This window comes from Epinephelus moara, chromosome 13 (assembly GCF_006386435.1).
Source record: "Epinephelus moara isolate mb chromosome 13, YSFRI_EMoa_1.0, whole genome shotgun sequence".
Taxonomy (NCBI): Eukaryota; Metazoa; Chordata; class Actinopteri; order Perciformes; family Serranidae; genus Epinephelus; species Epinephelus moara.
In genome coordinates, this window is record NC_065518.1 from 12,302,370 (window position 1) to 12,324,936 (window position 22,567).

Genomic DNA, 22,567 nt, shown 5'->3' on the forward strand with positions numbered 1-22,567 from the left:
CACACACACACACACACACACACACACACACACACACACACACACTCAAACAAATACATAGCCACATTAGAAGTTTCTACAGAACTAACAGAGCTGTCTTCATGTTTTCACTCAGATTTCACTCTCACCAACCTGACGGACAACAAAGTACTGAGGAAGTTGTATTGATAAGCCCTGATCCAGTGTGAAGGAAACAAGGAGACAAGAGAATTAAGAAGAAGACGAGGAGACACACATTCCATCACAGCCCCTGTGGAGCTGCAGCGGGGACGAGCCTACCAGCCGTGATTTCTAATCGTGGAGAAAGGCTGAACAGCGAGGAGTACGCAGGTATGCATGGTTAATTCCCTCTTTATCGTCTTCTTCTTCTTCTTCTCCTATCTCCTCAGCAGCAGTCCTGCTTGTATGGTGCAGTGGTGGAGCAGTATAGGTGCTTTATTTCATGGTGGCTGCATATGTGATTTATGTGTGAACAGGAATGAGTCCGCAGAGAGGTTTCCCCTTGCTTCTGATATTCCTCTATGCATCAGCTGTGTGCGCAGGTACCACACATGTGCAAACACAAACACAGTGCATTCCAATACAGTCTATTCACCTTGTTTTCTTCGCAAGTATAAAATGTAGCACAGGACATATGTTGTGCCTCATCTGCAGGTGTGGGCGGTGCAAAGGTCAACAATGTGTCGTCAGAGGTCTGTCGTCATCCGTGTGAGGAGCTGGTGGGCTTGCTGACAGAGATCCAAGGCCTGCGTATTGTGACCAGCAACCTGTTGGAAGACCTGGATAGAGTAGTAAGACACACAAATACGTGTATGCACATGGATTATCTGCATGTTGGTGATTGTTTGTTGTGTTAAACTCTCTGATCCAGTGTTTATTTTGATATGGCATGAGCAAGAAAGTGTAAGAAATGGTGTCTACTTTCTTTTAAAAACATTTTTACATACATTAAAATGCCCAGTTAAAGATGTTAAAGAGGACCTATAATGCTAATTTGGGGGTTCATGCTTGGGTTTTGGGTTTTAACTAGAACGTGTTTACATTTTATTTTCCTCATACTATTTGTGCTGGAACACCTGTATTCAACCTCTGTCTCAAACACTTGTTTAGTGCCTTTCCCCTCCTGGAAAAAAAATGCTGCTCTGATTGGTCAGCATCTCTGGGTCTTCCGTATCTTGGCGTCTCTGCACCATTATTGCAGCTAGGGAAATTACTTAAATGGTGAATAATAGCCCTTTTTAGTGTAAAAAAATCCCCAAGAAAAGCTTCTAACCCATAATCAGAGGAATACGATCTGAAATCTGGGAGAAATTTACAACATCAGCAACCAGGATTACAGGTTTCCCTGATGTTAGCATGCACCTACAAGAACATTAGCAGTGTACTTACAGCCAAGGAATGACTGTAACAGAAATTAGCACCTCTTTCTACTGTTAAAAAACACCAATAAAATCTTCTAAACCAAAAATCTTTTCAACCACACATCTTCCAGCAGGAACATGATCCGAAATCTGGGGGAAATTAATAACATCAGCAACCAAGATTACGTTTCCCTGACATTAGCATGTCGCTACATGTACATTAGCAGTGTACTTGCAGCTGCAGAATGACTGTAACTGAGTGTATTGGCACTTTTTGTACAAAAAATACCCCAAAAGTTTCAAAACACAACCTAACATGTTCCAGCAGGAGCATGATCTGAAATCTAGGAGAAATGTACAACATCAGCAACCAGGATTATAGGTTTACCTTATGTTAGCATGCAGCCAACAGAAATTAGCACCTCCTTTCAACTGTAAAAACAACAACAACAAAAAAAAAAATCACCAATAAAATCCTCCAAACCAAAAGTCCTTTCAACTAAACATGTTCCAATAGGAAAATGATCTGAAATAGGGAAGAAACTAACAACATCAGCAACCAAGATTACAGGTTTGCCTGATGTTAGCATGTAGCTTCATGTACGTTAGCATGAAGCTACATGTACATTAGCAGAGTGACTGTACGTTAGCAGAGTGACCACTGAGTATAGAGGCACTTTCTATCCTTTAAGCTTCAAAACACAACTTAACCTTTTTCTAGCAGGAGCATGATCTGAAATCTAGGAGAAATGTACAACACCAGCAACCAGGATTACAGGTTTACCTTATGTTAGCATGCAGCTACATGAACATTAGCAGCGTACTTACAGCCATGAAATGACTGTAACAGAAATTAGCACCTCTTTCTACTGTTAAAACATCACCAATAAAATCTTCTAAACCAAAAGTCATTTCAACTAAACATTTTCCAATAGGAAAATGATCTGAAATAGGGGAGAAACTAACAACATCAGCGACCAAGAGCACAGGTTTGCCTGATGTTAGCATGTAGTTACATGTATGTTAGCAGAGTGACTGTAACTGACTATAGTGGCACTTTCTATCCTGTAAGCTTCAAAACACAACTCAACATGTTCCAGCAGGACCATGATCCAAAATCTGCAAGACATTTACAACATCAGCAACCAGAATTACAGGTTTCCCTGATGTTAGCACGCACCTACATGAATGTTAGCAATGTACTTGCAGCTGGGGAATGACTGTAACAGAGAAATCACAAATACAATCCTCTAAACCAAAAATCCTTTCAACCAGACATGTTCCAGCAGGAATTTGATCTGAAATCAGGGAGAAATTAATAATATCAGCAACCAAGATCACAGGTTTCCTTGACATTAGCATGTAGCTACATGTAGCAGTGTATTTGCAGCTGCAGAATGACTTCAATTGAGTATAGTGGCATTTTCTATCACAAAAAATCAACAATAAAAGCTTATAAACATGACCTGATATGTTATAGGAGGAATATGATCCAAAATCCGGGAGAAATTTACAACATTAGCAACTAAGATTACAGGTTTGCCTGACGTTAGCATGCACTTACATGAACAATAGCAGTAAGTAAGTGTATTTACTTAGAGAATAGCAGCACTTCTACTTTAAGAAATCAATTAAATTAAATTAAATTCAAAAACTTTTCAACCATTCATGTTCCAGTGGGAATATGATCCAAAATCTGGGAGAAATGAACAACATCAGCAGCCAAAATTACAGGTTTGCCTGACATTAGCATGTAGCTACATGTAGCAGTGTACTTGCAGCCGTAGATGACCATGACCAAGAAATCCAGCACACTATGACATCATACTGTAACCAGAGTAGAAAAAACTGTGAGAAGTCTGAGGTTTTGGCTCACATGATAACTTGAACATAAGTTTACTTCCTTATTTGAAACACTGGCCACATTTAATATGAACAACCTTCATTGTAACATTATCTACATGTGACAAAATTGGTGAAAGCATAATAGGTCCCCTTTAAATATGACATTTCAACACCAGTGAAACATTTCAAAGTTAATACTGGCTCTTTTGTTGTGATAAGAATAAATAAATTGCGGAGAACACTAACTAAGTCTACCAGCCTCTGCACTTTACATTGAATGTGACGGGGTTTGGTTTTTGGGGAAATCTGTGTGACAAAACCAACAGAGAGTAGCTCTTCTGCCAATATAAATGGAACAAGCAGCAACATCCCTTTTTACTGGCAGGAAGCGCTGTGGTTTGTGGTCAATGCCCTACTAATTTTTTTGGGGAAAAAAAAAACATGCAGAAAGAATACCATCAGTGTTAAAGTATTGGCTGGTGATCAACTCAACCACCATTGTAGCCTACTTTAACAGGTCTCTGCACACTAATACAGGGTAACGTTAAAGAAAAGAGAGAAATATATGTTTTTTATTATGATTTTAATGTTTTGAAAATGCTATATGTATGTTTTTGTATTCTCAGGCAAAAGAAAATGAAGAGATGCGGATATTTCTGGCTGAGCTGAGCAACAGCAGCAGCAACAGCAGCAGCAGGAGCAACAGCAGCAACTGGAGCAGCAACTGGCGAAGCAGCAACTGGCGGAGCAGCAACTGGAGCAGCAGCAGTGGCCATGGCGATGGCAATGATGGCAACAGCGATGATATCAACTCGCGTGGCAGCAACGGGCGCGGCAGCAACTGGCGTGGCAGCAACTGGCGTGGCAGCAACTGGCGCGGCAGCAACAGCAGCAGCAGCAGCAGTAGCAACAGTGGCCATGGCGATGGCAATGATGGCAATAGTGATGATATCAACTGGCGCGGCAGAAACTGGCGCGGCAGCAACAGCAGCAGTAGCAGCAGTGGCCATGGGCATGGCAATGATGGCAACAGTGATGATATCAACTGGCGTGGCAGCAACTGGCGCAGCAGCAACTGGCGCAGCAGCCACTGGAGCAGCAACAGCAGCAGCAGCAGCAGCAGCAGTAGCAGCAGTGGCCATGGCGATGGCGATGGCAATGATGGCAACAGTGATGATATCAACTGGCGCGGCAGAAACTGGAGCAGCAGCAACTGGCGCAGCAGCCACTGGAGCAGCAACAGCAGCAGCAGCAGCAGTGGCCATGGCGATGACAATGATGGCAACAGCGATGATATCAATGATCTTGACAGAGGCAGAGACGAAGAGGTGTGGTGTATGCAGGACGGACGAGTGTATGAGCACGGGGAGGATTGGGATGTTGACAGCTGCACCTCCTGTGTTTGCAAGGTTAGTTGTGAAAAAGTGTTATGTAACTATAATCTGAAATATTAGCAGTGAGGTGTTTCCTGGGAGAGTGCCATGCACGTCTGTCTTCTGTCATGGAAAGACAGCCTGACTATCACACGTATCATCTAGTGTGGATGGTCGATCATTTACACTGCAGTTACTTCAGTAATTCCATTTTGAATTAAAGCCTAGAGCAGTTTTGAAGTCAAAGTAAAGTCTCAAGTTCTCATTGTGACTTGAACGAGGCTCAAGTCCAAGTTTCTTTTTGATATTTAGTTTATTTTATTTAAGTACACAACATTTCTGAATTTGTACTTGGCTACTGAAACACTTGGATTATCCAAGACTTAACTTTAAAGACTTGAGTCAAAACTTGACCTGACTTGAGACTTGAAAGCCACAACATGGAGTCTCAAGTTCTGACTCTGACTTAAGATCATGAAACCAGAAGAGTCCAAAAATAATTTAAACGAGAAGATTGACACTACTCTAATATCACAGCCAGGAGACCGTTAGCTTAGTTTGGCATGAAAATTGTTTCTCTTGAAAGGTTGGAAAAATCTGCCTGAAGGCACCTCTAAAGCTCACTATATCTGTTTTGTTCTATCTGTACAAATAGCGAAATACAGAAATGACAAGTTTTGCTGCAGCTTCATATTTAAAGGGACAGTTGATGCCAAACATATATATTTTTCCTCTTACCTGTAGTGCTGTGTATCAGTCTAGACTGTTTTCTGTGAGTTGCCGAGTTTTGGAGATATTGGTCATAGAGATGTCTGCCTTCTCTCAAAAATAATGGAACTAGATAACACATTTTTTTTTTTTCTACCAAACTACACGCACCAGCAGTATCACTGCGCAGAGGGAAGCATGCATCTATTCATCTACAAGAGGCTCATGCTTGTGAAAGTAGGAGATGTAAACATTAACAAAATCCTCTTTAGCTGAACTGTAATGTCAACTAGCTGTATATGTATGGGACAAGATTTTGGTATTAAAAGGATTCTGGTTTCCATTTGTAGTCCGAGTAGTATTGACCAACCACATTTGATCGGCAGGTAAGCAGTCCATGTGAAGAGGCGTAATGCATTGGCCAAAATTCCAATCTGGGAACCCATCAGCTATATCTGATGATGTTTAAGCTTTATAGTAGCATTTCTTTCTTTCTTTTGCCTTTAATTTATCTGCATTCATACGCAGATATCTCTTCATGGAGATTAACTGACATTAACAAGCACACAGAGAGGAAGTCTTGGCCCGGATATCTGCTTGCATCACCGGATCCCCTGAAATATCGGCTGCTTATCGTCATCAGACCTATAGCTGATGGGTTCCAAGATTGGCTCACTGGTGCTAGGTGAGCTATCAGTAAATGCACGCTTCCGTCTGCACTGTGATACGGTTGGCGGGTGTAGTTTGGTAGAAAGAAAATAGTTCCTACATGAAATTGCTCACGAGGTCTGTGGATTATCTTGAGAACCCAGGTCAGGATTTCTGGAGAGAAACATTGCTGGTGAGTTTTTCAAATATTGAGCTTAGCGTCAAGCTCAGCTAACATCCCAGCTACATCAGCTGATCTCAAACAGCCCAATCAACTGATGGAGCAGCTGAATGATAGAAGGGAGCCAGCTGATAGATCACATGATTCCTTTCTATGCAACCAATTGGCGAATCTAATTCAGGGCACCCTATTTAAACTGCTCTGGCCTGCCTACTGTTGCTGCTTTCTCTGCAAGCTGTGTTGCAACCCACCTCCACCCCAGCTCCTCCTTTTCATGCTGTGTCTGACTTATTAAAGTCATTTGTGTTTGTCATTGATGCTGCTCTGTTCTGTTCCCGGGGAGTCTTTGCTGCTGCTCTTCCTGCCTTAGGCTTTCCATGTAGGCGCATGGAAGGGCAGGGAGGTTTGCTCTCTCTGCCTTAAGGCTTTCCTTGTGTGCACGTGGAAGGGCAGAGAGATGTGCTCTCTCTGCCTTAAGGCTTTCCTCCTTTGCATGTGGAAGGGCAAACCAACACATTCTCACTCCAACCTTGTCACATATTGATGTTTGGTCATAGACTTTCCATGTCCATATATGACGTGCAAGGTACCCTGGATGCTGTGGTTGTTAACCTTCCTGGACACCGTATCAACTTCTTTCAAGATACACTAATTTTTACATACAGGCTCATTCAAAAAAACGCACTATGTTGATACAACACCGCGTATTGACATTTTATCCCCTTCAACGTCAAAAACACAGTTAGCCTTAGGAAAAAAGAATAAGGTTTGGCTTGAGAATCTTACGGGATGAGAACACCGCTCTCTCGGGTGGAAGTTGGTGTTTGTTGGACCCATCCAACACCCCTCCCCCTCACCCCAGTCAGGCTTTCGGTTCATCCTTGTCCTGCTGCATTTCCCCCCTGTCGCCGCTGGGCACTGTTAAACTATAACAGCAACCGGCCGGGTGTCATGCCAACGTTAAAGGATGCCTTTTTTCGTTGGTTTCTGACGCCACAAGTTGCTGCCCAAGCGCCAGGTTTCGACGACTTCAGAGTGAGACCGGGCTCGACAAAGAGGTGTGCTCTCACGTACGCACGTGGAAGAGGCTTTCTGCGTAGGCCTAGGAAAGGCTGAGAGGCCCCAGAACAGAGCCATACCGCCAAATTTGAAATGCAAATCGAAATAAAGTTTTTTTTTGACTAAAGTGGTCCTGACTGAAGTATTTTCTTGGAGCTTTGAGCACCACAAGCCAAGTGCCATCTAGTTCCATTATATTCCAAAGAGGGCAGACATCTCTACAGCCAATATCTCCAACACTCGGCAACTCACACCAAAACAATCTACACTGATAAATAGCATAAATAGGTAAGAGGAAAAATATGTGTTTTTGATTTTGGGATCTGTCCCTTTAACAGACAGATCAGAGAATGGTTTCAATCACCTCATCTGACTCTTTGCAAAAATTCAAATAAACATATTTTTCAAAATTCCTTTAAAGTGTACTAACCAGTTATTGTAAATTTCACTTGTACCCAATGTGGTTTCATTTATCTCCAGAGTTGCCTTTGGTATACTTTGGTATTTCATGCTTGCTTCATCCTCTCTGAGTCTGTTTCTCCTTATAAAATATCATTAGTTTTAGCGAGGATGGATTGAGGGAGCAGCCAGACTTATTGTGAGTCATGACAGCATACCATTCCTCTGCAAGGACTGGCATTTAGCAAAACATCTGGCTCTGGCTCATATGGCTTGACTAATAACATTGTTTAAAAATGCTGAATTTATGTGAGTCTATCTTCCTCGTCTTGTGTAGGATGGAAAGGTGGTGTGTCATCAGGTGTCTTGCCCTCCTGTATCCTGCATCTATCCATCCTTTATCGATGATAAGTGCTGTCCTGTGTGTCTCAGTGAGTTCGACTTGTCTGCAGCTATGATTAAAGGTCGAAAATGTATGTTAAGGTTACAAATATACCAACAGTTTGTGTATGTATATAAAGATAATGAGGATGGATGGTCCCCTTGGTCTGAGTGGACCCACTGCTCTGTCACCTGTGGACGTGGAGGGCAGCAGAGGGGACGATCCTGCAATGGCATCATGCCGTCCTGTGCCGGCCCGTCAGTCCAGACCCGCAGCTGCATGCTGATGAAATGTGACCGCAAGGGTAGGACATCACTCAGCACGTCTAATCTGTCACATGTCTTCATTTAATTTAGTTTTTATGATTGATTGGCAGGTCCAAGAGAACAAATTGAATATTCCAGCAAAGAGCAAAAAGCACGGAACTTCAGATAAATGGATTTTAGAGATTGTAATCATAATTGGAAACACGTTGTATTTCTGTAAATGTATACACAGTGCGGAGCCGCGGTGGTGGTCTGTGTTGAAGACTTTTCCAGGCTACTGCACAAAGAGAAGGACCGTTTTACAATCTTTATGTGCTTGTGCCATGTCTAGTGCGTGCTGAAGGGAACTGGGGCCTTTGGTCTCCCTGGTCCGCGTGTACAACCACATGTGGAGAAGGCGACATCACACGGGTCCGTCTCTGCAACAACCCTCCGCCACAGAAGGGGGGCAGAGGGTGCACAGGCAGCGCCAGGGAGACACAACCTTGCAACAATACACTCTGCCCCGGTGAGTACACAAATACACAAGCAGGCTGCCCTGTGGAACGTAGACGTCTCACAGGAAAATTATGTATTTGTGTGTAGTTGCTGGAGGCTGGACGAGCTGGACTGAATGGTCACTGTGCTCGGAGTCGTGCGGTGGAGGTCTTACGAGTCGTCAGCGGGAGTGTTTGAACCCTGCCCCTCAGCACGGTGGGAAGCCTTGTGCTGGAGACGCTGTGGACTATGAAGCATGTAACAAACAGCCATGTCCTATAGGTAAACCTGTCCACATATCTCAGGCTATTGGTGCATCTTAACTGTGTGAGCAGATATTACCCCATAAGTAGGCTCAGCTTCACATCTGCGTGTGAGCCTTATTCCTTTTTATTGGATGCAACATATTTTCAAACAACAGAGGATTAAAAAGTAATATCCTTCAGCGTTTATGCTGCCTTTATTTAATTATTGAAGCTTAGGACAGAACTGACAAATCATTCAAGTATGAATTTCCTTAAAGGAATACTTAATCTCCAAAATGGTCATTTGTATACCAATTACTTTACCTTCAATGTGTGAGGAAAATGTTTTTCGTAGATGCCTCCATATTAAACAAAGACTCTGAAAACAGAGAAAATTCTTGATGAATTCTGAGAAGGAGTGCTGCCGTCACTCACCCACACTCGTCACACCCTGGACAATGAATGAGCTGAGAGACGGGATTTTAATGGAGTGTACGAGCAGAGTCAAATGTACGTGCTATGTCCATGAGTGAGACTGTTCAGGCAGACATGTTTTTGACGTTTAGCGAAGGTGTGTGTGTTTGGGACGTACTCAGCTTACACCTGGATAACTTGGATTGTACTGTTAAAGGTTTATGAGTTTGTAAATGCATGTTTTGATATAGTGTTGCTGTTAAACATGGCCCCCATTCACTCCAATTTATCAAGAATTCTCTCCTTTTGGAATCATTGTACGCTGTAGAGGCATGCAATTAAAACAATATGTCATCTTCATAAATTAATCGTCACACAGGGTGAGTAATTGATGTACAGATGATAATTTTGGGTGAGAAGAAATAATTTAGTTGCCACTAATAACACTATTTATCTTGGACTATTTCTATTTTATGTAAAAGACTCACTGCCTTTATATGCATGTGTGTTTTCAGACATATGTTTGCTTTCAAATCCATGTTTTCCTGGAGTGGAGTGCACGTCGTATAGCGATGGATCATGGTATTGTGGACATTGTCCGTTGGGTTTAAAAGGCAATGGCACTCACTGTGAAGATGAAAATGAGGTAATAACAGCACATTTATGTTCATGTTCGACATCATCTTCGACATGTATGGTGACACTTAAAGGGACAGTTCACTCCAAAATCAAAAACACATATTTTTCCTCTTACCTGTCGTGGTATTTATAAATCTAGATTGTTGGAGAATCTAGAGTGTTGGAGATGTCTGCCTTCTCTTGCGTATAATGGAACTAGATGGTACTTCGCTTGTAGTGCTCAAAGTGGCAAAAAAAATCTGGTGATGTGGTTCAATAGGAAGAAAATAGTTCCTGAAACTGCTTGCAACAAGGTCAGGAGATTATCTTGAGTTAACAGGTCATGATTTCTTGAAAAAGACATTGCTGTTAAATTCTTTTCTACAATTTGAGCACCACAAGCTGAGTGACATCTAGTTCCATTGCATTCAAGATAAGCGAGACATCTCTATGGCCAATATCTCCAGCACTCAGCACCTCACACCAATGCAGTCTAGATCAGTGGTTCCCAAATGGTGGGTCATGGTCTAAAAGTGGGTCCTGAGTCCATTCTGAGTGGACTACAAGTGACTTGCGAACGTGTCAAGTTTGTAAAATACACACTTTATTTTGAAGTACAGTGAATTTCCTGCACAGAGCTTTTACTTTGAAGTGCCGTTCCCTGCTGTAGAGTGAGTGACTAACAGACAGCTCCATTACAGAGACAGTGGCATGGCCAAATGCAAGTATGACACAGCATTTGGGAACCATTGATCTATGTTGATAAATATCCCCACAGGTAAATCATGTATTTTAATATTTGGGTGAACTGTCCTTTAAAATGAGTTTTACACTCTCCAGATCCTGAAAGTTTCTCCTGTGTCATCACCTTTGCACATCACACAGGCTGTACAAGCTATAATTGGTCAGAGTTTAACCTTCAGCCTGTTACTGAAGGCGCTGTGATCAGCTAATCAGACAGTAGCCATCACGAGAGGAGTAGATGTTGTGTAGTCTGACCCCGTACACCTCACCTGTCAAACCTTTGTATCCACTGTTAGTGTTTGATATGCTGAACATGGTTAATCCCTCTATCTCTGCAGTGTGAAGTGGAGAGTGTTTGTGTCACAGAGTGTGTAAACACAGACCCTGGCTTCTACTGTCTGCCCTGTCCTCCTCGCTATAAAGGCACTCAGCCGTTTGGCCTTGGACTGCAGGAAGCCCTGGAAACCAGACAGGCACGTGTTGTTGTCTTTATTTTAAACAATATGAATTTAATTATTTGTTCATTTGGATCCCCATTAATCACTACCAGGGTAGCAGCTACTCTTCCTGGGGTCCACACAAGCAATCATTACATCATAATGTAAAACAAATATAGAATTAAAATTCCAAAAAACAACACAAAAAAACACAAAAAAATGTTGTTGAATAAACGTTTTCCTTTGTATGAGCTACTCTCAACGCATTAAACTAAATCACTTTTTGTGTCCTCAAATGTTTGGTTTGGTTGTAGGTGTGTGAGCCTTACAATCCTTGCAAAGACAACACACACACCTGCCACAAGTATGCCGAGTGTATCTACCTGGGCCTGGCGTCTGAGGTGTTGTTCAAGTGTGTGTGCGCCATTGGGTTCGCGGGCGACGGCTTCCTGTGTGGAGAAGACTCTGATCTGGATGGCTGGCCCAACTACAGATTACCCTGCAAGCAGAATGCAACCTATCACTGTCAAAGGGTAAAATAATAATGAAAAATGTCGTCTGATTGGCGGGCAGTGTTCTGATCGGACGGGTTTCGCTAAACTGAGCTGTGATTGGCTGCAGGATAATTGCCCCATGATACCAAACTCTGGACAGGAAGACCTGGACAAAGACGGACAGGGAGACGCCTGTGATCCTGATGACGACAATGATGACATCATAGATGAGAGGGTGAGACATGGAGTAATGTTGTGGATGCCATGACAGAAAGCTTCACCTGTGTGTGTGTATGAACTAATGTGTGTGTTCGGTGTAGGACAACTGCCCGCTGGTGTACAACCCTCGGCAGTTTGATTCTGACAGAGATGGGGTCGGAGACCGCTGTGACAACTGTCCGTTTGATAGCAACCCGCTGCAGACAGACACTGATGACAACGGAGAGGGAGACGCCTGCAGCATTGACATTGATGGAGATGGTAGGAGCTGGAAACCAGGCCTGGAACATGACCAATTATTCCAGTCTTTTTAGAGAGCTCCATTATCATGAAATGGGTAGCTCTACTAAAATTTTCACTTTTAGATTTCCATGCGGTCCCATGAGAGATAACGTGTTCTATGTATCCACATTAAAATCAAAGAGAAACTTAGCACAACGGTTTAGCTAACGTCTCAGATTTAGAAAATATATTTGAACCAGTTGTTTTCTGTGGTGCTTAACCTCAAACCAGCCATATCCTAACCCCAACCAGTTATTTCTTTCGTGCCTAGCCATGACCTTGTCAAGCACAAATTGGAGGAGGACTCACAAAGCAGACTCACAGACTCAGATCAAAGTTCAGGGTCTTTAATCAAGACGTGGGATCTGAAACGAGATGAGACAATGGTTACCAAAATAAAACAGGAAACACAGGGATGACAAATGAACATGAATCTAGGTAGCTTGACGGGTCATGACCAGGCCTGGAATTTCGTCATTTTAGGGGCAAGGCCAATTTTCAATTTTTTGAGGGCAGCAAGGCCATAAAATAAAACAATGACTTTAAGTCCATGTTCATAATGAATTTAAGGACTAACGATGTGTCACTATCTGTGAAATGAATAAATAAAACAAGCTCAAGTAATAATAATGAGTATAATAAGTAATGTGATTAATATGATTTATTTAATAGCACTAATAAACCCAATGTGTTTTAAATATAGAACAACCAGGTTCATGTATTTATAAGCAATATTTTTTGAGTGTACGTGATAAACTGATTCACTGAACAAGACTGGCTTACAATTAGCCTATTTTTGATGTGTTGTTAGATAGCTAACAAACAAACAAACTACAGCAGGGCTATTCATTTAGGCTACTATTTCAACTGGGCCACATTTCAAAACCAGATAATGTCGACAGGCCACATTTTTAGCAGCGTGATCATAGGTTTCACTTCCTCCATCATTATCCTCTAATCTCTAGTTGACAACTGTAGAATTCGTTTCTATCAACCAAAATACTTTCAGATTGAGGTCCGTAAGCAAAATCTGCTCAGACGGGGCTCCGTGACCTAATGTGTATTGATTTAGGAGTCCTTGACGTGAAGGAGGTGTAGAATCATTGTTCTAGAGGACATAATTACTTGATTTTCTCTTGAAAAAGGAGAATAAATTCTGTAGTAATGAGCACTACAGGCTGGGACCAGGATCGATTCAAAGTGGATTCAGTGCTGAGTTAGTCTTTAAATATGGATCGAATTACATTTGTCCAAACATGATTTATGTTGATTGTTTTGTTTTTATGTGTAATAAAAGAGAAAAAGCCACAAGACATGCAATTCATCTGCTCTGTGTGTGCGTGTGCGTATGTTTGTGTGTGCGTCTCTTTCTCTTAGAGATTCTGAATGACCGTGACAACTGTCCCTTAGTCTACAACACTGACCAGAGGGACACCGACCTGGATGGTGTTGGAGACCAGTGTGACAACTGTCCCCTTCTACACAACCCTCTGCAGGTTCCTGAAAAACACAAATGCTTAAAAGTGCACATGTGTCTGGCGCTGTTGCCTCGCAGAACATCTGGTTTGGGGGTGCACATTTCTAACAGGGATCCAACAAAGCCATTCTAACAATTTATTTGTGGCAATCAATCTGGTGGATGGATTATTGTTTTTTCAATACATGAAAAGGAAAACTTGGAAGTCTGTGCAGGGAGTGGGAGTGCTGGTGGAGGTAAAACAGAGCATGGAGACTTGTGATTTAACACTATTTTAATATATATATATATTGTGTGTGTGTGTGTGTGTGTGTGTGTGTGTTTGCAGCTCGACTCTGATAGTGACCTAGTGGGGGACATGTGTGACGACAATGAGGACATCGATGAGGACGGCCACCAAAACTCTCTAGACAACTGTCCGTACATCGCCAATAGCAACCAGGCTGACCATGACAACGACGGGAGGGGAGACGCCTGTGACCATGATGACGACAACGACGGTATCCCCGACGACCGGGACAACTGCAGACTTGTGCCCAACAGGGACCAGTGGGACTCTGATGGTCGGTGTTGCTACTGTTTTTCTAAAGTTTTCGTTGGCCTCAAGGAAAGAAAAACACCTGTATTAACTACTGAAAGTTAATCAGTAGGACTGATAGTGTCTCTAATGTCACGATACAGATGTGAACAAATGCTGATTGTCACATGGGGAAGATATTTTGTAGGATTTATGATAAATGGATTTTGCAGTCGCAGTAAAAGAGTTTAGTATATTTCCAGTGATCCAGGTCATGTTAATGTTGGACATCAACATAAACAGTTTACGGCTCTCAGCCGTGGGATTAATCATAAATAAAAGATTCTTAAATCTATCCACCATCACACGGGACTTTCTCACTGCTTTTACACATCGTCTCTTACACTCTTTTTTTTCCCTTCTTGGCAAAAATGATTCAAGGAAATAGCGTCGTTGCATTCTTTCTCCTTATTCCTCCCATCTGCAGGTGACGGGAGTGGAGATGCCTGCTTTGATGACTTTGACAATGACAGTATTCCAGATGCGCTGGATCCATGCCCGCTGAACCAGGATATTGGGTCTACAGACTTCAGGAAGTTTCAGGTTGTTTTGTTGGACCCTAAAGGCACCACGCAGTCCGACCCTCTCTGGGTGATCCGCAGCCAAGGCACCGAGCTGCTGCAGACGGCCAACTCAGACCCTGGCATCGCTTTAGGTGACGTTAACTGTTAAAAAAACCCCTCAACCCATAAAAAGTATAATACATTGATATTAATATCTACTTGTTTAAACAGGATATGACAAGTTCAGCGCGGTGGACTTCAGTGTGACATTTTATGTAAATACCAACCGAGATGACGACTACGCAGGCATTGTGTTCGCCTACCAGTCCAGTCGACGCTTCTACGTTGTCATGTGGAAACAGGTGAGGTTTGAATGCTGACTTTAACGTTGATGATAACTACTATCTATGGAAGCCCATTCCCAATAGTGTGAAAAAAAACTGGAGGTCATTATAGTGAGAAACTTTCTTGAAATAATGAGTTAGTAACTCAGGATAATGAGTTAGTGTTTCAAAATAATGGAAACCTTCTCAAAATAATTTCAATCAGGAGAAACAGAAGAATAAAGTAAAGATAATATCTAATACAGAATATGAGTGTACAGATTAATAGATTATTTGTGCTGATTAAGGCACACCAGGACATCAGAGGGAGATATTTTATGATCAAGGGACATCTGAGCGGCAGCAGGATAAATCCCCCCATCGAGTCCAGACACTGAATATTTTGAAATACTAATTCATAAACTAACTCATTATTGTGAGAAAGCATCTCATTATTTTGATACGAAGTCATGTACTACTGTACAAACATAAACGTAACCTTTACTCTCCACATTCTGTCTTTCTATGAGAGCAGGTGTCTCAGGCCTACTGGGAGAAAAAGCCGTCCAAAGCCTTTGGCACAGCGGGAGTCTCGATCAAACTGGTCAACTCCACCACAGGACCCGGGGAGTATCTACGCAATGCCCTGTGGCACACTGGAAACACCCGACACCAGGCACGAAACAGTGACTTTATGTCTTTGTCTTTTTATATTCTGCTTGTCATAAATCACACTAAATCCTTTATTAGAACAGATAAACCTTCACTAAAATAACCTTGAACGCTGGCACAGTAAAGATCAGTTACTCAAGCACAATTTTCTTTCTCCACCCTGACATCTGTGTGTGTGTGTGTGTGTGTGTTTGTGTGTTTGTGTGTGTGTGTGTGTGTTTCAGGTCAGAACATTGTGGCATGATCCCAATAAAATTGGCTGGAAGGACTACACAGCTTACCGCATGCACCTTATCCACAGACCCAAGACTGGGTTCATCAGGTACAAATACTCTCATCATATGAAGTGTCATTTTTTATCACTGGGGGATCCAACAGTGGCTAGATTTATTCATGACCTCATAATATCCAGCATCTTGGCTGAATTTCTATTTTCAGTTTGAGCTGTCAAACCACAGCTGGATCATGGAAATCACCTAACTTTTAAAGATATGTGGACCTCCCAAGTGGAGATGGCTCAACATTAGCAGTAACCTTTACATTTTAATTTACAGTTAAAGCTGGGGTAGGCAGTTTTATTTGGGCGTCACTGGGCAAAAATCTCATAGTACCTTTCACTAGGGATGTCCCGATCCAGCTTTTTCACTTCCGATCCGATACCGATGTTACAGTCTTGAGTTTTGGCCGATACCGATACTGATCCGATCCAAGCGCGTAGTCATGTCATGTCAGTCATGTTAGAAAAGGTTTGATCAAGCAATATTACTCTAACAAGAACAACTACTTAATCAGGTTAGTTAGAATGATCCACAACAGTTGGTATGAGAAACTGACCCGTTTATTGTTAACAGGGTTAAATAAACAAACTTTAAACTTGAACATTAACATTAAATAAAAAATATAGCTGGTTTGCTTTGGCTGCTTTGGCCCCCTAATAAATAAATAAAAAAATTAACACCACAAGACATTGTTGACATTTAACAAACAATGCAGCCTTTCCTTTTCAGTTATTTTTGTAGTGTCAGTAGGTTCGTTCGAGATGAGCCAGTCCTGTGCAGATGCGATCACCTGCGATCGGCGCACAATGCATGCCGGTTAGTTTTGTGTCCGACTTCATCCCGACTTGCTCTGACGTATTCCAAAAGTGGACGTCGATAAAGCCGTGAGAGCGAGGCGGCCGCAGTTTTTAGAGCCAGGCGCTGCAGTTGCTCTCCACCGACTGCACCGCCTGGCTCTCACCTGATCTAACAGCTGATTGGGTTAGACGTCGACTCAACAAGATGACGTTTTAGATAAACTACTCATTTTTGTTGAATTCTAGAGATTAAGATTGTATTTGTCTGATCTGAAGGTTTATTCTGTGAACAGAAAACATGTTGTGTGACTGATGGTGAAAACAAACTGATATATGGGTCTGATCACTTTTTTAATGAACTGACATCATTCCAGACAGGATGTAAGTGTGTCTGTGACTTCCTGCACGGACTGAAGGTTGCTGGAAACTGTCGGGAAACTGTCCGACTTCACCACAGCTTTTTGTCACCGCCCCCCGCTGCGGCCGCCTGCTCTCGTCTACTTTTCAGGCGAGGCGCAGTTCATCTCGAACGAGCCTAGTGCCAGCCTGGTGCTGCTGTTTCCTGTGTGTCTGCATGCTGGCCTGGTGGATTGATAGTAAGTGCTGGAGCGGATCACTGGAATGGACTGCTTGAATTGCGGAGCGCTGGGCTGGCCGCAAAACCTGGATGGGACTCTATAGAAAACTGGATCGGCATTTTTCCATGCAGTCCGATCTGATGCCGATGCACGTTTTTTGCTAATATTGGCAGCGGATACGAATCGGGACATCCCTACCTTTACCCATATTGTAATTCAAGTAGACTCAGAGAAAACTGGACTCCTGCACCTCATCTTGGCTCTGTTTTAGGCATTAGAAAATTTAGCCTGTGATGGGAGACTTTGGCCAATCACAGGTCATTTCAGAGAGAGGTTGTTCCTATTGGCTGTTCTACAAATGCAGATACACATGCATGTCCATTCGGTGAAAGCCTGATTCAGTGGTGGAGAATCCTGCAAATAAAGTTGCTATTCCAGCATTGGCAACAACTGCCTACACTGCAAAGCAGTCCAACAAAGGTAGAGAGTCTAGAAGACATTCTAACGATAAACAAAATGAAAAATGCCAGCGAAGCGTTTCAAAGATGGAAAGAAAATTGTGCTAACAGTTTAGCCTTCTGCTAACCAGAGCCAAAGGCCCTGGCTAGATCCTTGAATCACAGTGCGTCCTCTTCCTCACTCTCCAGCACTACAGACCAGCTCACTAGGAAGAGAGTAGGCCACAGCTGCAGAGATGGATGCCTAGTAACCCACATCCAGCCAGTGCAAACCCCAGTGTAAGTGGAACAGGCAGCCTGACTCACTGCAGGATCAGCAAACTTTCTGTTGCTGCTGTTACACAAGTTACTCCAGTGCTGGGGTTTGCACTGGCTGAAATTGAGCCACTCACCCGCCACCTAAAGGAGCTGCTGTCTGCTCTCCTATTGGCAAAGCAGTCCACAGCAACGTGGAGTGAGGTAGAGGGACTGTGGGGTGGCTAGCAAGCTAATTCTTGTCAATGACATCAGTGACCTAATGTCTCAAAACAATAAGGTAGTATGTAAAATTAATGAGTTAGTTACTAAAGATAATGAGTTAGTATTTCAAAATCATGAAATAAATTCCCCAAAGTGTTTCAGAGATGGAGGGAAAGTGTTGCTAATAACTTAGCCTTCTGCTAACCAGAGCCAAAGGCCACAGCTGCAGCTTCAAGTTCATGCTTATGTTGCTAACGTTAGCTTGATCCTCAAAATCACAGTGCGTCCTCTGCCTCACTCCCCACCACTACAGACCACCTCACCAGGAGGAGAGTGGGCACCAGTTCTGAAGACAGATGCCTATTCAGAGGTGGTAGCGACCCAAATCCAGCCAGCGCAAACCCCAATTCCAGGAAAACATCAGCACAGGAACTTTCTGTTGCTGCTGTTACACAATGTTTGCACTGGCTGAAATTGAGCCACTCCAGCTGCCTTACAAAGGAGCTGCTGTCTGCTGTCCTGCAGGCAAGGCAGTCCACAGCAACATGGAGTGAGGTGGAGTTACTGTATGAAGCGTGTGCATATGCCCTCGGTCATCTGGTGGGAGGGGCTTAGATCAGAGGGTCACTTTTTTTAATCCTTTTCCACAGACTGTTTACCCCAGCTTTAAAACATATTTGATATTATTGGCTTGGCTTTTGGAGGAATAGTGTTTTAGCCCATTTACTATAAATCATTTACACATAATTTTCCTGTTTTGTTTTAAGACTTGTGAACATAATTTCTGTGAAAGTAACATTACTGATATGAACAAATTCAGTGCAGGTCTGCTTTTACAGCTACTAATGTGAAGCTGTGTTACATCAGCAACAGTAAACACTTGAGATCACCAATTTAAAGCAGGCTTTACTGTAACTGACTAAACTCAAACACTAAAGCACACCTCTGTAAAGTAAATGTGATTTATATGAAATGGGATAAAACATGCCAGAAGCACTGGTTTGGTTCTCTAAATCAAACATTTGGGGCTCAGTCAGTACCAGATCAGCTAATGTGGGTTTTAGTGGAGCAGCAATCTGCTGAATAACTTCTTAAATTGTGAGAATCACATTCTGTGGCACTTTTTTGAAGAAAATATCACCCACAGATGTGCTTGCACTCGAGGATATCATCAATCTCCGAGAGTTATTTTATGATAACAGCGTAATTCACTTTCTTTGTTGTACTCGGTTCTCCTCAACCTGCCACATCTACTTTTACTTAGTTGTACTTCACACTAATGGACTTAAAAAAAAGATGGTAGTGAGTTCTCTGAGCTTTGTGCTGTTTATGTGCAGATGGAGAGAACAACACGAGTGTATAGTGAGATTTTCAAGCTGAAAAAAACTGAAGGGAAAGAGATGTGCCTGGCCCAGTTGTTGAATGATAAAAATAATCTTAAAGAAGGCTATCTCAGAAGATGCAAGTGATGGCTGTGTTGCATTCTGGGTACTGAATGATTGTAGGAGGACTGTGCTTATTGAATGTGAGACTGAAAAGAGGCTCCTGCTCTTTGATTGTGAAGGACAGACATGCATTGATATTTTGGATAGCTGCTACGAAGCTCTGCTGTAACCGTTTTAAATATAGCTGCATTTGACGTCACGTCCTCCCTTTTGCTTAGGAATAAATGGTCAAATATGGAGCAGGGAGAAAAATACAGAAAGAAATACTTCAATGTACTTAGATACTTTACAAAAAAAACACGCAATTGAGTTATCTGCAGGTACGTATAGTAAAAGGTGGTCTGCATCAATGTTAAAACACATAATAAATGCTGTGTATGACGTTGTTAGCTTTCTTGTGTTGCAGGGTGGTGGTGTACGAGGGCAGGGAGATTTTATCTGACTCGGGGGCGGTGTACGACCACACCCTGGCTGGAGGCAGACTGGGACTGTTTGTCTTCTCTCAGGAACACGTCCTCTTCTCAGACCTCAGATACGAGTGCAGAGGTAAGATATCCTGTCTAAACATCGGTCCTGACTTCTGATCAGCGGTGGAAGAGGTGCTCAGATGCTTCATTCAAAGGGGGACTTCTGTATTTGTCAACCTGGACCCTGTGTTCCCATGTTTTTGTCTTTAAATAACAAATGGAGACAGCAGTCTTTGAAATTGGTCCAGTATTGAGCGAGAGGGTAGTAGCGTGTATAGAGCCACAACGTTTTCATGTCTTACTGGGTGACTTAAGGGTTTATTTAAAACAAACCAGACTTTGAATAAAGTGTGTTTTACTATGATAAAATTACTATTTATTTAAATTGGGTGTGGTGGCGTTTGGTGTAGCGATTTCAGGGTTGCTTTTGGTTAAACAAAAAGGATCTTACTCTTTAGCAAAAATGTCTATGTCTGTTAGAATTCTTTCCTTAATGTTGTCAGACACTTCTGATGACACTCTGAGTCTGTCGGTGGCAAAAACATGCACTTTTAGTTAATGTAAATTGACGACACGAACATGCCCCGAGTGGCTACATTGGAGTCTGTTTCACAGCTGCTGGCTGCAGCACTCTCGCTCAATACTTGACCAGTCTCTAAAGAAAGCCTCGTCTCCACCAAACACTTTCAGTATGGTGCCTTTGGAACCAACAGTAACCCTTCAGACATGGTACCTAGACCCTAGTGTTTCCACCACAAACAGTACTCTTAAATGTGGGCGGGTTGTTGTCCCTCACTGCTCCGTCCAGCACTCACTGTATTTCCTCATTACCGGTGACACAGATGGAAGTCTGCACCTCGTTTATCGTCCACAGAACGAGGCTGCACACAGAAAATGGCAAAAATGGGGACAGTACGGAACGGGTCCATTGGTACCATCCACAATGTTTCACTGTGGAAACAGAAAAAAAGCGTACCTAACTGAACTGAATCGTACTGCTCGGTGGAAACGGGGCTTAAAATTGTTCCCATGAGTCACTATGGGGCAAAAACATGGGGAAATTGAGTCCTACATTCAAAACCCTAACAAGGTTTTAAAAAAAATGTAGGCTACTACCAAATGTTTGGACTTTTCTCTGATATTTGCTTTATTCTGAACTATTAATCCGACCTCTTTTGGCCTCAGACTGTTATTTAACTGAAAACATCTGAACAGTTAAGAGGGGAAATCTCTCTTTGTTGGCAGTGATAGCACCTCATATCTGAAATGTGATAAGAGGCCTTAACTGAACATGTTTCGTATGAGGTAACAAGCCAAAAAGGTTGGGAACCACTGGTTTAATCTTTGACACTGTGTTGTCTAAATCAGTAACTACAACTACACCTGACAAATGAATGTAGGGGAGTAAAGAAATATTTCCACCTGAATTCTAGTGGAGAGGTAGTATAAAGCAGTATGATGTGGAAATACTCAAGTACAATATTCCACACCACCACCTCATCGATGCCTCGGTACTCTGCATTTGTAAATTTAGTTCCTCTTAAAAAACCCATGTCTCCGTCATATCTGTGACCTATTTTCCTTTATTTCTTTCCTCAGATAACTGAATATTTTGGGTGAGATATCTAGGAAACTCTTCAACAACCCACCGGAGATCCACATTAATTTCAGAGAATCGTAACACAACAGAGAGAGACAGAGACAAATCTATCTAGCAGCTTTTTATGCAACGGTATTGATTTCAGGCTGTACATCACAATCGCTGTATATAACTGTAAGAGACCCAGACAGCATGTCTAATGGCTGTGCCTTCTTGTTGCTTTTTTCATTTGCTTTTTTTGCTCATGGTTGTAAATAATTATTTATTGTCAGATGTTGGATATGAAGGGAGGAGATGGGAGGATACACTGATGATGGAGTAAACAGAGAAGCACTTGGCAAATGTCTGGTGCTAACTTATCAATAAAACACTTTTTTTCCCAGTTGTTTCTTTTTTTTCTGATGATGCCAGTAGCTGGTTGCAGGGACGTGGTCTCCAGCACTCTCTAGTGGTCAAAGTGGTAATTACACATGGTGAGTGGGAGAGAACCTGACAAAGGTTAGCTGAGGTCAGTAAAGTCAAATTTATTTAAGTAACAATAGCACCCTATAAGTCCTTAAACACCCAAATAGCAAAATCCAAGCAAATCAAAATTACATTAAAGAACAGTACTTTCATTGTTACTTAATTCCTGAATGTATGTTTAATATATGATGAACATATTTCTTATTCTTATTTCGGTTTATGTAGGTCATATATTGTGTTGTATATTGTAGCATACATATTTTTACATTTCTAAAACTTTACATACTAGTTTTACACACTGGTGTGTAAAACTAAG

General features: G+C 42.2%; 1 protein-coding gene across 1 annotated transcript; it reads left to right on the forward strand.

Annotated features, from left to right (window-relative positions):
• The first annotated feature begins 478 nt into the window (after positions 1-478).
• LOC126399766 (thrombospondin-2-like) lies at positions 479-22,039 on the forward strand. The gene is made up of 21 exons (XM_050060010.1): positions 479-542; positions 655-791; positions 3,833-3,884; positions 4,527-4,615; positions 7,912-8,038; positions 8,096-8,260; positions 8,554-8,730; positions 8,808-8,981; positions 9,874-10,004; positions 11,059-11,193; positions 11,472-11,690; positions 11,779-11,886; positions 11,972-12,131; positions 13,530-13,648; positions 13,958-14,192; positions 14,634-14,861; positions 14,941-15,071; positions 15,568-15,708; positions 15,929-16,026; positions 20,126-20,265; positions 21,786-22,039. Exons 1-21 carry the CDS (start codon positions 479-481, stop codon positions 21,791-21,793), a joined length of 2,838 nt encoding a protein of 945 aa, XP_049915967.1. The 3' UTR covers positions 21,794-22,039.
• Positions 22,040-22,567: the final 528 nt, after the last annotated feature.